General features: G+C 44.9%; 1 protein-coding gene across 1 annotated transcript in view; it reads left to right on the top strand.

The window, feature by feature from the left end:
• LOC124798972 (protein turtle homolog A-like) overlaps window positions 1–15,789 on the top strand; it is a 188,664-nt gene that overhangs the window by 92,739 nt on the left and 80,136 nt on the right. Inside the window, exon 2 of the mRNA XM_047262508.1 lies at window positions 7,878–7,982. Coding sequence (XP_047118464.1) covers window positions 7,904–7,982 — 79 coding nt within the window. The 5' untranslated portion in view covers window positions 7,878–7,903. The remainder of the gene's footprint in view (window positions 1–7,877; window positions 7,983–15,789) is intronic.

Below are 15,789 nucleotides of genomic sequence, written 5' to 3'. Positions count from 1 at the left end.
AGCATATTAGCGGTCTGCTCATAGCACTGCAAGTTAACCTGCCCAGCAATAGCAAAAAGCAATGTACAAGGTAATGTGAAAGAGTAATTACATAATAATTTCAGCAAGATTGAAAAATCAAGTTTTATCTAAACTAGGGCCTCTTAGGGGCCAATAGACGCTTTAACTATGGTACACACCATATGGCAGATGACCGATTAAACCCTACAACTAGTGCTCAAAGGACTCCTCAACATAAAGTAAGAGAGTGTGCAAATACAAGCACGTACACGCACTTGATCCACACTCGCATGCCTTTAGGTTGAGCGCACACAACTTCAGTTAGAGGCCAAATCCAATAACTACCATAGGAAGGTCCAAGGCGTCTACAGCAAATTTAAATTAGATTCGGTAGTATCAAATACTCAATAATAACAAACCATGGTTTCAAGTACAACATTAACATTGCAAAATATAAGCTTGGCGCATACAGAAACCTCCAGCTTGAGACACACACCCCCAAAGCGGTAACCGAGTCATAAGGAAACTTGATTCCTGGCCCTGCTCACACCTGGAAAAATCAACAACCATTAAGTACAGTACCTCCTAAACAGTCTTCATAGATAATCTGAAACAAATACCAAGGGATCTAATAGCTTAACGACTCCAGGTAGGCACCGATTGTTGCTGCCATGTTGCTCGTGGTTGCTAACAAGTTGTTCAACCCATCGCGGCGTATTTAGCACACCAAAATTCACTGATGCACGTCGTAACCAGGTTTCATGTGACGAGAGCCGCACATGCCCACTAAATTCGCCGGTAGCAACGGTCAACGCTGCAGGAAAACGCGGTGCCCATAGCCCAACGGTCAATAGTGTTAACTCGCTGCAATTTCCAGGAAGCCAAGTACTCTGGTACACCCGGCCAGCTCCGCGTCCGACACACTCCTCGCCACAACACACAGCCTCAGAGATAATACTCTCTCTCACTCTCATCTGCTATTTTCCCCTCGCTGGGGAAATATGTTGAGGAGTCTTTAGCTTTTTGAGTTTTACACCGTGTGGTTATTTCTGTGACTTTTGGGCGTCTGCGTAATATGATGAATGTTCTGTGTTTGTCTGGTACTTGCCTGAGATTGGCGAGATGATTGCTGTTATGGGGGAGGGAACAGGATTAGAGATTGGATATAGGGATTTTCCCTACGGCTTAGTCGTCAAAGATCGTCATTGTTCATTTGCGCTTGTCGCAGTAGATGTCATACCGACCTAGAGAGCTTATGAAGTCATTTCATGATCCGGAAGAGCTCTCTTAGAAGGCCCTTAGCAGTTCTTGGAAGCCGGCTGGTGTGGCCAAGCGGTTCTAGGCGCTTCAGTCTGGAACCACGCGACCGCTACGGTCGCAGGTTCGAATCCTGCCTCGGGCATGGATGTGTGTGTTGCCCTTTGGTTAGTTAGATTTAAGTGGTCCTAAGTTCTAGGGGACTGATGACCTCAGATGTTAAGTTCCATAGTGCCTAGAGCCATTTGAACCATTTAGTTCTTCGAAACGCTCTTTCATGAATGGGATTTCAGCTGCGGCATGCAGATCGACACTGGGGAATTCCAGGGTAGATGCAGTGCCCTCCTGAGAGTGCGGTTCTGCAGCCTCTGCTGCTTCGCTGCGTGTCCCCAGACAGGGCATGAATACTGCATTACAGGTTGTGTAAGGGCCTGATATACATTCACTCCCACAGAGCAGCGGAGGGAGCTGGTTGTGTTGAAGATTGGGTATAGGATGGGCATCTGGCACAGACCTTCGTGTGGACCTCGTCTATGTGGGGTTTCCTCGTAATACGAGAGTCCAAGGTTAGGCCAAGATACTTGGCGGTTCGGCGCCAGTGGGGTTGGGTTACATTCATGTGAAGGTGGAAGGGTGTAGAGGGAGAGGGGCGTTGAGGAAATCCGCACCTTCCGAGCCATGTGATCAGCATAGCCTGCGTGTTCTCAGAGTTGATGGAGATGCACCAGCGATGGGCCCAAGCTTCTGTGTCATCTAAAGCCCTTTGTAGCCTACTGAAGACCAGGTCCTTGTTCGCATTACGTGTGTAGAAGGCTGTGTCGTCTGCATATTGTGCAGTGTGCACCAGGGGGCCGTTGGTGTGTCCGCAGTGAACAAGCTGTACGATATGGGCCACAGAACCTATCCCTGCGGCACCCCAGCACGAAGGTGGCTGAGTCTACATTAACAGAGAAAGGTCTACCCATGAGATAGCTTTTAATTTAACTATGCTCCCAGGGGAGCCCTTGTGTGTATAACTTGTAGAGTAGCCCTCTATGCCATACTGAGTCGAAGGCTTTGGATACGGCTATTAGCACTATCCCGCAGTAGCCTATGTGGTTGAAGCCCTCTGTGGCTGCTTCAACCACTCTCGTGATCTGTTGTGGGGACGAGTAGTTGTGCCGGAATACTAATTGGAAATCACGCAGAAGTTGCTCTCTGGTAATATGTTCCTGTATGGGTATTAGCAGGAGGTGCTCATAGATCTTACTGAGATTTGGCAAGAGGCTAATCGGCCTGTAGCGCTGCGGGAATAGAGGGTCATTCCTTGATTTGTGGATCGCGACCACTTCCGCATGTTTCGAGCAAGCTGGGAACTCGTGGGATCGAGTACTCTCGTTGAAGACGTTCATGTAGTGTGTGATCACCGCGGGCAGGAGGGTTTTAACTAAGTGATTGGTGACAGTGTCGTACTCTGGCGTCGTGTACTGGCACCATTTCTGTTGGAAGGAACCTAATTACTTTTGCCACGTCTTCGGGGGTGAAAAGTGGGAGATCGTCTTCTGCGTCTTCCTCAGCATTAAGGAAGACAGGCAGTTGACAGTGAATAACCTCTTCATGCTCATCGTCTTAGGGTTTTCCGGCCTGGAATTGCTTCTCGAAGGTATCGGCGAGGGCGTTGTCCTTATCAGCATGGCTATAGACCATCACCAGCTCGCCGTGCAGGGGTGTCATTCTAGTGAGTCTTTTAATGAACTGTCTGGTAGCTTGCCAAAGGTGTGATCGTCTATTTTGAGGGCTTAGAGGCTGTTTCGTCATTGCTGGTTTCTGTGGTCATTGAGCGCTGCCTTCAACTCTCCCTGTGGACGATTGAGCAGCCTCCTGGTGGCCTGATCTCTTGTGACCTACTGCTTTTCTACTCTATTTTCGTGTCGAATTTGAGCTCGTAAATGTTCCAGGAGCTGTAATGTTGAGGGCAGATCGTCCCTTTGTGTATGTGTGTGTGTGTGTGTGTGTGTGTGTGTGTGTGTGTGTGTGTTATGGGGGGGGGGGGGGGAGGGTAGCCCCTTCGGCTGCCTGCAGGATGGTTCCTGTTAGGTCTTGTAGCGCATGTTCTACTGTTTCGGCAGTAGGTGGTGGAGGGCTAGTGATGTCCGAGGTGACAGTTTCTCGGTTATGTTCCCTAACCTGCGCGTTTGTGTGATGACTCGCAACTGGATGGGGTGGCCTAGCGGTTCTAGGCGCTACAGTCTGGAACCACGAGATCTCCTTAAGTTCGTTAGGTTTAAGTAGTTCTAAGTTCTAGGGGACTGATGACCTGAGAAGTTAAGTCCGATAGTTCTCAGAACCATTTGTACCATTTTTGATGACTCCCACATCGACCTCGAAGTGTTGTGGTCGGCGGACATTCTTCCTCCTAATGAGGGCTATGTCTAATACTCCGGGCCTACCTCCATTTTTAGGAGAGTGAGGGGGCGCAACTGGACCCCATGTTTCATAGTGGTGGTTGTGCACTTTTTGTTGCAGTTTGGCGCCTGCTCTGGAGTTTATTCTAGAGTTAGTCTGGGTGCTTGGCACTGAAGGTCGCATCCGATTAGGAGTTTGCCCTCAATTTGGCTTAAAGCTGCTATATCTCCTTCATCGTACTCGTCATTTGGGCGTCGGTAGATAGCAACTAGTGTTAGGGGTCCGGTGGCAGTGGTTAGTTCTATTGTCACTGCTTCGATTTTATTGGTAGCTGGTATGCATATTTGGCGGTGGGGTATCCCTCTTTTTACTTATATGATAACTCCTCCACCTTGTGTTGGCCTATAAACACAGTAACCATTGTAACTGGGAACTGTCATTTTGATTCCCAGCTTCAGGTGGGTTTCCGCCAGCATGCATGTCAATTGAGAACTTCTTTATGAATTCTTTGAATTCGACCACTTGATGAACAATGCTGTCTGCGTCAAAGGCCCCATTCTTAGACCTGGGATATTTGGTCATCTACTCATGATGGGATTTTGCTACTACTGGTGAAGTCACATAGAGGAGCGACTGCTGGACTGCTGCCTGAAGGGCAGTGAGGACTTGCGTATTTTGCCTCTGGGCCTCCCTGCATTCCTTCATCATCTCCATGACAAGGTTCATGGTCTGGACTATCATGCCTAACAGTTGATCCGATTGGGGGGAGGGGGGAGGAGATTGTGGAACTGCTGGGGAGAGGTTTGCAATCTCTTTTGCAGCTTGTGTTATGGATTCCCTAGAGGTTTCTCTCTGGTTGTTGTTGTTTTGTCTTATACGGTGTTGTTTTAGTGCTTGTGATTGATGTTGTGGTAACAGAGCTACGCTTTCGTGGCTTCTTCGTGGGGAAACCACTTCAGCATATGTTGCCCTCGGAGTGTCATGTCTTGGTTTAAACCGTCTAGTCTGCATGTGTTAATGTCCTTGGTTTCTTTGTGGGTCTAAAGGTGGTGGGACGGCCTTTTGTCTGCTGTGTATGTCTTTTATGGACCTCACAACCTTGGTAACCCACAGTGTGGTTTTTGCCACACAGCACACACCTTATTTGTGGACCCGTGGGTTTGAATCTACAGGACCTCGTGTCTTGCGCCTCGGCGCAGTTCCTGCATCTTACTCCCATGGTGCAGTGTTTGGCAATATGGTTCAGTCCCTGACACCTGAAGCACTGCACCCTTTTTTAGAGTGGCGCACAGGCTCGGTGGTGACAGGCACAGCTGGGAACATTTTTATCTCCCTTCTGTTGTGGGGATATTCGGCAGTGTGACCTGGAAAAAAGGCCACTTGCTTTCGATTTTGCCCATCTGCTGAACTCCGCAACAATCAGAGGGAGATGGTGGGTGACATGTTTCTGTTTTTCTGTTGCAGTTCTGTTATTTTGTGTTTCTTCTGGGTTATCAGCCATCGCCTGAAACCTTTCCAGGGCCGCTTCGGCTGGCAAAAAGTTTTCCTCGCCAACACAAAACCATCCAAATATTGCCAGGTTATGCAGTTCACCTCCAGGTCGATGGTTTCCTGGTCCCCTCCCAGGGCGACAACTGGTGCTGTCGGGGGCCCAGTCTCCTCAGAGGGTGATGGGGTTGTTGGGATAGGGGTGGTGGACCTCTACTGGCTCCTGGCTCTTTGTGTGTCAACTGCTTCTTTGCACGCTGCTGTTTGGATGGACTTGTGTGTGTCTGGGGGGGGGGGGGGGGTGGATTGGGTGGTATAGTAAGTACTGACGGTGTATGATGATGTTGGAGTTTTGTGGATTACAGAGTTATGGTATTTGTAGAAATGTATGGATGGAAATGGGGAAGAGCCACTCACAACCATCGTTGTCACCGTTGGGTTACCCGGTTGCACTGCTAGGCCTAATGTGCTGGTGCACGCAGAGGTCTGGCCGGCTTCCAGGTTCTGGCCCACAATTTGCCTATCTTTTGTGGGAGCAGAGCCTGGCCTGCGGCATCTGGGATGCTCGAAACGGCTGGTGACGCAGCCCGCGGCAACAACAAGACGCGCCTTTTGACGACAGTGGTAGATCGCTGCAACCCCAAGCCACCACTAGCGAACGACATTCCAAAGCGGCGAAAAGACACAACAATTCCGCTCTCAAGGCTTACTCAGGCTGCATTGTTCTCAGATGGTCTCCCTGAGTGCCGAACTGTATTTTAACAAGAACGCAGCTGGTCGCTCCTGCGTCCTCGATATGCCAAAATTTGAAAGCTTTACGCAACCTCTAGACGTAACCCGTAAGCAGGCACCTATGGCTCGGTGCAGTGCTGTATGTACTCCTGCAACTCCGCACGCGATCCACACAGTACGGCTGTCACTGAGCGACTGAGAGGTAACACGTAAACCTGCAAAACTATACGACCATGGCCTGAGTCGATGGAACGCACGCCCAAGTGACTCCTGTAGGATCAAGCGCGCGCCCTGACGGAAACCGCCACGGTTCAGCACTGTGATTCGTTTGGTGAGACGTCTTTCATCATCGCAACAAGATTGCGCAAACCTGTCCCATCTTCCTCGTGCCGGCCAGCCGCTGTGCCTGCTGCAATGCTGGAAAGTGTGAACACTCTCATTCGAGCTGATCGACGGATCATAATGAAACACCTCGCTGCACAACTGTACATCTCTGCCGGTAGTGCTGACGCACTTGTTCACCAATAGGGCACTCAAAGCTGTGTGCCCGCTTCGTTCCTCGTCTCCTAATAGAGAACCATAAAGAGCAGCGAAGGATCCTCCGACTTCCATCCGTTTGTCCCAGCGGAGAACGCACTCTGTGGGAAGAAGTATGTGGATGATCGGCTGGTTCCTGGTGCACTTGTAGAGTGGTACCACGTGGGCGTACATGTCCTCACAGTTAGGTGGCGTAACGCCCTCACAAAGATTATTTGGAAAAGTAGGGTTTTGTAGGCAGAAGATTGGGGGAATAACACGGTGTACTGAAATTCTAAATAAAACCAACCTGCTTTCAGATAATGAATATGTTGCATTACTTGTGGCACGCCCCTCGTGATCATGTTGAACACCAGAGATGAACTGTCACTAATTTAATTATTATACCAAATCTCAACTGTGTTGTTACACTTTTATTGTGTTATGGACTCTTTCGTTCTTATAATGCCTTCATTTTGCAGTCGAACGGCAACGGCTTCTCATTTTACCCGGTTTCGGAAACAGGATATAATGTTTATCATATAAACATACCAGTTTAGTAAGCCTGATCTACATTGTGTGTTGCTGTGGAGGCTGGAAACCTAATCTGCAACAGACATCGGATGATAACGAACCCATACATGCATCAGAAATGATAAAACATGACAATATCCTTCAAAATTTTACAGGTATGCTTCGTAACATGATAAGCAAATATCCTGTAAAAGTACACACTTGATGGATATACAATGAGTGCCAGAAACATAAGAGAGATTAGGAAAAATGGCATTAACTCGACTAGATAATCACTAACCTGAATTAAAATGAATAATTTTGTACTTCGACAGTATTCTGCTTTTTTCTCTTATTGAGCTACGTCTTTTAGTGGGACTATGTATAAACAAATTTAACGTGTTTTAGGCGGGGTTCGTTGCCACTGTTAATGAAACACTCAGTCCACTATAGTCTGTCTCAAGTTCGTATTAACGCAGAACAGACAAAGGAAAGACCAAATTACGTAATATGTGAGATGAGGTTTTGTAAAGCAGAGTAACAACGAATATGTTTCTCAAACGTACGAATGTATACTTCTTCCATGGTTTTTTTCCTTGTGCTTAAAAAATAATCCATAATCATGAGCACATAACGACATTATTATTTATGCGTTAGATGAGATAAACTCTTTCTCTTGCACAGATTGTTTTATTAGTGTCTACACCTATTCATGCTGGGAATCTTCCGTGATATTATCTGTCATTTTCATTTTTCCATGTGTTCTTCTGTTCGTACTGTGAGAAAGTAAAAGTTTAAAATTGATGCCTCACATTTAAACATTTCACTATGCATAATCTATTTTTTTGCGCATATTTCCTTATCGCCTTAATTTCTCCGAGAGAAACAGGGCAGTGATATGCAAGATTCCTGATAACGCACTGCCCGTATCATATGCTACATGTGCTACGGCTAAACCAATTCTTAACAACAGAACTTTTCCGCAGGGTCCCGGCGCTATGGCTCAGTGCACATGCGCGGGCTGAGGTCCGCCATGGCGCTGCGCTGCGCATGCGCGCTGCTGCTCTGCTCCGCCATGACTCCACATGCTGGTAAGTCTGCACTGTAGCATCACTTCTTGATACTACACTCCATTTCAAAATGCCCAGAAACTAATATTGTACCTGGCCTGTGTAACGTAATTATGAAACTTCCACCAGTCTCATAAGAAGTAAAAATGTGTTTGGAAGAAACTCTAGGTCCATCAATTCCACATAGCAGTAATCGAATTCGAGCCCAATCTCTTGTGTACAATTGAAACATACAGAAGTTACCAAAAAAACATGTAATGAATTCTGTAGGCAGCTGAAAAGAGAACACTGACTGTATTTTTCTATTGCATGTTCTGTTTCTAGGAGGTCTTCTTTAAGGAGTATTTAATGTATGTTTAGAAGCCAAGTAGAGAAACTTCGACTGAAGTCTAATAGCTATGCCACAAATAAAGTCTCATTTGTCACTACTGCACCATTTCGTTAACCTGAATAGAAATGCCTTCATAGTTTCCGTAATGGCTGCTGTAGTTCATACCTGAATCAACAATGCAACAGAGAAAACCAGCGTTGTGGAGCATGAGTTATTGGTTTAAACTCAGGGTACTTTACAAAAATAGTACAGATTTAGGACAAAAATTAAAACACCATTGAATCTCTACTACTGCTAGGTTTTTCTCGTGTGACACTCACCTCTTGGTATCCTGACGAAAGAGCCCAGTGATATGATAGCACTATACCGACAAAAACTGTTCAACTTTGCGGGGAAACAAGTAAATACTGTGGCGACTGTAGAATTGTCCTTAACAATCCGTTAGTCACGTGATAATTCCCGACACGGTTCCCCGAGCGGATGACAAATGTCATCCCGCAATATGCGGTCTATTGGATGCTTTGGATGGTGTGAATAAATGATTTTAGGATTTTTAATAAATCTAAAGGCATTAAATGAGAGAACGTTGCTCAATTTTAACTTTATTAGCTCCAAGCTGATTTTTTTCTGTAAGATCAAATTCATATACACTTGATTTGAAGCCTTACAGTGGTATTTATAATATGAATAAACAATTTAACGATGCAGTATTCTTAATACTGTAAAACAGTACCACAGACCACCTTCTTGTGTTACGTGACGCGTTGTTTTTCTTATATAGCTGATCGAAAAAGATCTATCCCCACTTTTGACATGTTACAGAAGGTAAACATTTCAGGTTGCTTTTGTTCTTGTGTTTAAGAGTCCATAGCATCGTCGAAATGCATTCTTAACAGCACCAACACTGTCCTATTTTTCTTCGGACTATATAATGTTAATGTACAATCACGTTGAAATCTGAAGATAAATGATTCTATCACCCTTTCTTCTATTTCTTTTTTTTCGGCAGAAATTCTTTCTGTACTTTCAGTCTCTCTCTTCTAAACTCAGAGTAAGCCGTTTTTACATCAACCAAAGTTCAAATGGCTCCAAGCATTATGAGACTTAACATCTGAGGTCATCAGTTACCTAGACTTAGAACTACTTAAACCTAACTAACCTAAGGACATCACACACATCCATGCCTGAGGCAGGACTCGAACCTGCGACCGTAGCAGCAGCACGGTTCCGGACTGAGGCGCCTAGAACAGCTCAGCCTCAGCGGCCGGCATCAACCAAAGGAAACACTTTTATATAGCCATGGCCCTTGGATTATCCCACTACTTTGATATATTCCATCTTCATTATCTTAGAGGTACACACAGTTATAACAAACCAATGAAAGCTATGATCTCTATGGTATATTTTTCCTTAGCTTCCTTTTCCCTAGAAAAGTTCCCAAGAACTTAGCTGAAGAAAATATTAGTACATATTGTGACGGATTGGGGTAAATACGTAATAATATTACAAGATCTTCTTCTGACATTGATAAGATATTTACTTTCCCTCCATTTAGTTATTCCATTTTCCTCTAAAAATGCGTCCTCTTGAATTGCTTCCTCCTGTAATTCAAATACATCATTTTCTAATACTTCTTGTTCTCTTGCTGAATCATGACCAGTTTCATATGCACAGTCCTTGTTCTATGAGTCAACAATATCACTGTCAAGATCTTCAGCGCTCAACTCATGGAACAACCCAGTCATACATCAGGAGCTCTACCGAACTCTGCCTGTGTTTTTTTAGGCCTTAGACGTTTCTTCCACTAACTTAAAGTGAAGTGAATATTTGGCGAAAAGAAAATTAACTGCAATCACTTACAGTAAGTCTGCAATAACGCCCGTGAACGATGAACTGAAAGTAGGAAAGCAGTAAAGTAACATTCACTTGGAAATTTGTGGCAAGGTCTTATGCGACCAAACTGCTGAGGTCATTGGTCCTTAAGCTTTCACACTACTTAATCTAACTTAAACCAACTTACACTAAGGACTCCACGCACTACCCTGCTCGGCGCATTACTTCGTTTCAGAAAGTAACAACAGAGGTCGCGCGGATGACCAGTGTCCTCCAGGATACAATAGTGTTCCACTAACAATGGAAATTGCATAACTGAAGCTAACAATAGCTGCAGCTAACAGACAGAGAGTTGGCGCGAGCTCAATCCAGCCCGGTCGGAAAAATGTGTGCCTTAGAATCATGTTGATGGTGAATGCCATCCGCGCGAGCAAAGGAGGGGTAACACGAAATTATTTCCTATGTCATATAACACACTACCGACAAAAAGGTGAACAAACAATGAATTCCAAATTAGCAGACATCAACATGAACAGAAACCAATTCCTTAAATTTAAGGCCTTGACAAATTATGCGATGGTGTTCTGCTGATAGAAAAGGTACATTGTATGTAAAGTGGAATAACCAACAGTTCCATACCTTTCTTCCTTCCTTCCTTCCTATCTCTCCCTCTCTATGTGTATCTCTCTCTGCAGGGTGTTTCAAAGTCGTTGCGAGAAATATAAATACGGGTGACACTTCACGTCATGGGAAACAACTATTGTTCCAGAGTAAATGTTTGCTGATGCTGCCCAGCCACGCTAGGCTTTGTATAAAACTGCTTATGCACCTGACAGGCTGCAGGGTGTAAGCATTCCGTGGCGTTCGTTTGTAATATGTGTTGCTTGACATCAATTCTTCTGGTTCACGTGAAAAGCGGCAGGCCGAGCAAAATTGAAGTTCCTCATTCACTTCTAAGATACTGTATGCCACACACCTTGTTAGAGAATCAAATCAACCATGCTGGTTCAACGAAAACTTGTCATCGCATGACCTATGAGTACTAGAGGAAGTCTAGCATCGCGCAGTGGGGGGAAGAAGCAGGGAACGTTTAATCGTTTGTCTTAATAATTTGAAATGCCTTATATTCAAAATGTATATCTTATGGAACTTGATGCCAAACGTCGGTTCAGTGGTCAATTTCTTCAAGTAATACGTGGTTTCTGAACAATAGCTATAACGTCTTAGAAAATGAGATTCCACTCGTTTTCAGATGGGACACGAAAATATGCAACGTACCTAACTTATTTAGTGGGCTATTACGTCACGAAAGAGTATTCGAGAATCACTTTAGCTGTAAGTTAAAGTAGTCCCCTAGCAATGAAGGAGTGAATGTCACTTGCAAGGAGTGTAGTTCCTACTATATAAGAAACTCCAAAAATATATCTCTGCAACATACAACTGAAATATCCTTATTGTGCAAAGTCGAAGACCATTGGCCTCACCTTTTCACACCTCTTTTAGTGTATTCTTAGGATCATACGTGTTAATCAGTCGTGTTTCTTCTATAGCAGACTTTTATAATAAATGGTTGTATTTCTTAATGTTTCGTTTTCTTAGCTTACATTTTGCTTGCTCTTCAGCCCTCTTCCATGCTAAACGCCCTGAAAAATTATTGTACAGTTCTGAGTCCTCATTGCTTTCTTGCACTTGCTGTAGAAGTCCATAAGCAGCAAAATTTGCCGAACGCTCGTTCAGGGGGCAGCGAATGAGGAGGCAGTCGTTGAGGGGGCAGTTTTTGAGGGGGCAGTTGTTGAGGGGTAGTCGTTGTTGGGGCAGTCATTGAGGAGGCTGTTGTTGAGGAAGCAGTCATTGAGGAGGCAGTCTTTGAGGATACACTGTTGGTAGCTCTTTGGTTCTTCTGGGTGATTTGTTGCTCAGCGTCTATTTACCCATACACATCTCAGCAACCATCACTCACCCTTCTCACCTATGGCCCATGGTGCATCACAGCTGCTTTGAGGCTGGTTTTGGATGACATTATTTTGTCTCGCACGGTATACTTTAACCACGTGGCATAAGAAAAGTGTACAAACTTCACTGTTTCGGAAATACTTCCGCCCTTGGTCCAATATCTAATAATCATGTTCCTTGAGACATCAGGTAAATATCACCATTCCCATATTACGGCAGTGACAGGGCTGATCTCACTTTCCCCAATGCCCATATATACCATCAACCGCTAGTATTGCCACCAGCTGTCATGAGCTGTTACTGCACGTTGACGTCGAATGCAGTCGGCGGTCATATTAAAGTAACTGGCCCATGTGTTATTACTAATAAGTGGTACTTGTAACGACTGTAAATAATATGTTTTTCTGAATACATGATATTGACATTCATAAAACGTAAGCATGAGCAGGGCGTAAGAGAATAACTGACATCAGTCGCAATAGAAAGTGATACTATGTAATGGTCGACGGATTTCGGGCTTGCGTTCAACTTCCATCCAATTACATTTTCCATGCTCATTGTTGACCATCACTGAGCATGGATACAGATAATAGAATAAACCTGAAAAGTGGCGCAAACCAAAAATCGGCCATGCATTGTATAAAACTACGTTCTACAGTGACTAGCAATGGTTAGTATTCTAACCCTATACAGAAATAGTGATAGAATTCAGCTGAATCCGTTATAGACAAAATTCACATAATTCGAAGTATCCCCTTTTGCCTGTACAGCGTGATCAGTTTCAGCATTCACAATGAGATTTTCACTCTGCAGCGGAGTGTGCGCTGATATGAAACTTCCTAGCAGATTAAAACTGTGTGCCCGACCGAGACTCGAACTCGGGACCTTTGTCTTTCGCGGGCAAGTGCTCTACCAGTATGTCAGTTTGTTTGAAGAATGGAGCTGATACCGATTTTCGCTATCGACATTGCAAGACATCTCATTAGTATAATGCTTCTCAGGATTTGCGACCCTTAGTCCCCCGCTTTCGTTTGAAGCTAGACATAGAAATTCCTTGTCCACAGATTCTGACTGACATTAATTTTTCCAGGTGATTTTCTCCAGCGACGTTGATAACCCCTCATAGGGAACTTGCCATTTCTCAGTCGTATTCCACCCGAATCGTTCGATGGCGTACACTTAATAGCCACAACGCTACGATCACCTGCCTAATAGCCATTATGTCACCTTTGGTACGAATAACAACTTCGACGCGTCGTGGCATGGCAGTAATGAGGCCTTAGTAGGTCGCTGGAGAGATTTGGCACCACATCAGTACGCACAACACACCTAATTGCAGAAAGAATATAGTCACTAACTATTCAGATTGAAGAGAGGTATCACTGCTGTAGAGGTAGAGTTTATTAAACTAGTCAAGAGGCCAATTAGCTTCCAGTTGCGGTCCAGTAACAGGATCTTGCAGAGTTTTCTCATTTATTTTGCAATATAAAGTAGAATAAAAATGCTTACAATTTTTAAAATTATAGTTACACATGTTCAGAACTATACACCATAATTGCCATTATATTGTTTAAATACGAGTATAACGATAGGCTTCACTTACAGCCGTATAGTTCAACAATACGGAATATAATAACCCTTATGTCATTTAAATACGAACAGAGACATATATACCACAAATAAAGTGTCTGTTTTAACCAGTTAGCCTGTTGGGAACTACACTACGTGATCAAAAGTATCGGGATACCTGGCTGAAAATGACTTACAAGTTCGTGGTGCCCTCCATCGCTAATGCTGAAATTCAGTATGGTCTTGGCCCACCCTTAGCCTTGATGACAGCTTCCACTCTACCAGGCATACGTTCAGTCAGGTGCTGCAAGGTTTTTTGGGGAATGGCAGCCCATTCTTCACGGAGTGCTGCACTGAGGTGAGGTATCGATGTCGGTCGGTGAGGCCTGGCACGAAGTCAGCGTTCCAAAACATCCCAGGATTCACGTCAGGACTCTGTGCAGGACAGTCCATTGCAGGAATGTTATTGTCGTACAACCACTCCGCTACAGGCCGTGCGTTATGAAAAGCTGCTCGATCGTGTTGAAAGATGCAATCGCCATCCTCGAATTGCTCTTCATAAGTGGGAGGCAAGATGATGCTTAAACATCAATGCAGGCCTGTGCTGTGATAGTGCCACGCAAAACAACAAGGGATGCAAGCCCCTTCCATGAAAATCACGACCACACCATGACACTGCCGCCTCCGAATTTTACTGTTGGCACTACACACGCTGGCAATGTCTATACCCACACCCTGACAACGGATCGCCACATTGTGTACGGTGATTCGCCAGACCACACAACGCTTTTCCACTATTCAGTCGACCAATGTTCACGCTCCTTACACCAAGCGAGGCGTCGTTTGGCATTTACCGGTGTGATGTGTGGCCTATGAGCAGCAGCTCGACCATGAAATCTGGGTTTTCTCACCTCCCGCCTAATTGTCATAGTACTTGCAGTGAATCCTTATGCAGTTTGAAATTCTTGTGTGATGTTCCGGATATATGTCTACCTATTACACATTACAAACCTCTTCAACTGTCGGTAGTCTCTGTCAGTCAACAGACGAGGTCGGCCTGTACGTTTTTGTGCTGTACGTGTCCCTTCTCGTTTCCACTTCACTATCGCATCAAAAACAGTGGGCCTAGGGATGTTAAGGAGTGCGGAAATCTCGCGTACAGATGACACCCAGGCACCTGACCACGTTCGAAGTCCGTAGAGTTCCGTGGAACTCCCCATTCTGTTCTCAAACGGTGTCTAATGACTACTGAGGTCGCTGATATGGAGTACCTGGCAGTAGGTGGCAGCACAATCCACCTAATATGAAAAATGTATGTTTTGGGGGGGGGCGGATACTTTTGATCACATAGTGTACATCCTTCTTTGATTTTATACAGGCTGTAGATTCTATTAGTTATTTAAATAAATAGCTAAGGATGTTAAGGCTAATTCAAGAAAAATGTTTTTACTGGTAGGTCCAGAGGAAGGCCATTGCAAAAGCAGGTGAAACATCGGCTTTACTCATTCACTGACTGTTGTAAAATAACGTAAGGTCTCTGTACACATAGATAACTTTTTTGGTAACTGATCACAGACGCACATGGTCGTACCGTACGCACTTTGTCTACCACTGCATTTCGATGTTAATGATTGAAGAAGAGCCCCTAAAAATATCAGTTTGTGTTATCCTGTTAGATTCTCTAGCAGTCTGTATGTATGCCTCCCTCCCTCTCTTCCTCTCTGTCTCTCTCTCTCTCTCTCTCTCTCTCTCTGTGTGTGTGTGTGTGTGTGTGTGTGTGTGTGTGTGCGCGTCCGTGTTGAAGGGGCCGGGTGGGGGGGGGGCGGAGGAGAAGGGGAGGTAAGGGAGGTGGCGCGTTAATCTTTTTACCTACACTAACAAGGAACTCAAGGAGTGCGGAGTTGCAAGTCCAATCATTAAAAAGGCTCATTTGAAAGTGTTGAGTTAACAGGAAAAATATTAGCTGCTAATTTCTCACCATGTGCATCATAAAGGCGACAGAAAATGAGTCTCCCGGAGGTGCAGAGATCAGCGTTCTATGGGATGTAAGTATTACACGTAACAAAGTGAACATCGTCGACATTCAAGAAACGCTCAAAACGAACCATTAGGGGCACCATGAGCAGCGAACGAAAAACGGTG

The sequence above is a fragment of the Schistocerca piceifrons genome, chromosome 5, assembly GCF_021461385.2.
Source record: "Schistocerca piceifrons isolate TAMUIC-IGC-003096 chromosome 5, iqSchPice1.1, whole genome shotgun sequence".
Taxonomy (NCBI): Eukaryota; Metazoa; Arthropoda; class Insecta; order Orthoptera; family Acrididae; genus Schistocerca; species Schistocerca piceifrons.
Note: the sequence above shows the minus strand (reverse complement) of the source record. Positions and strands in the feature narration are given on the sequence as shown.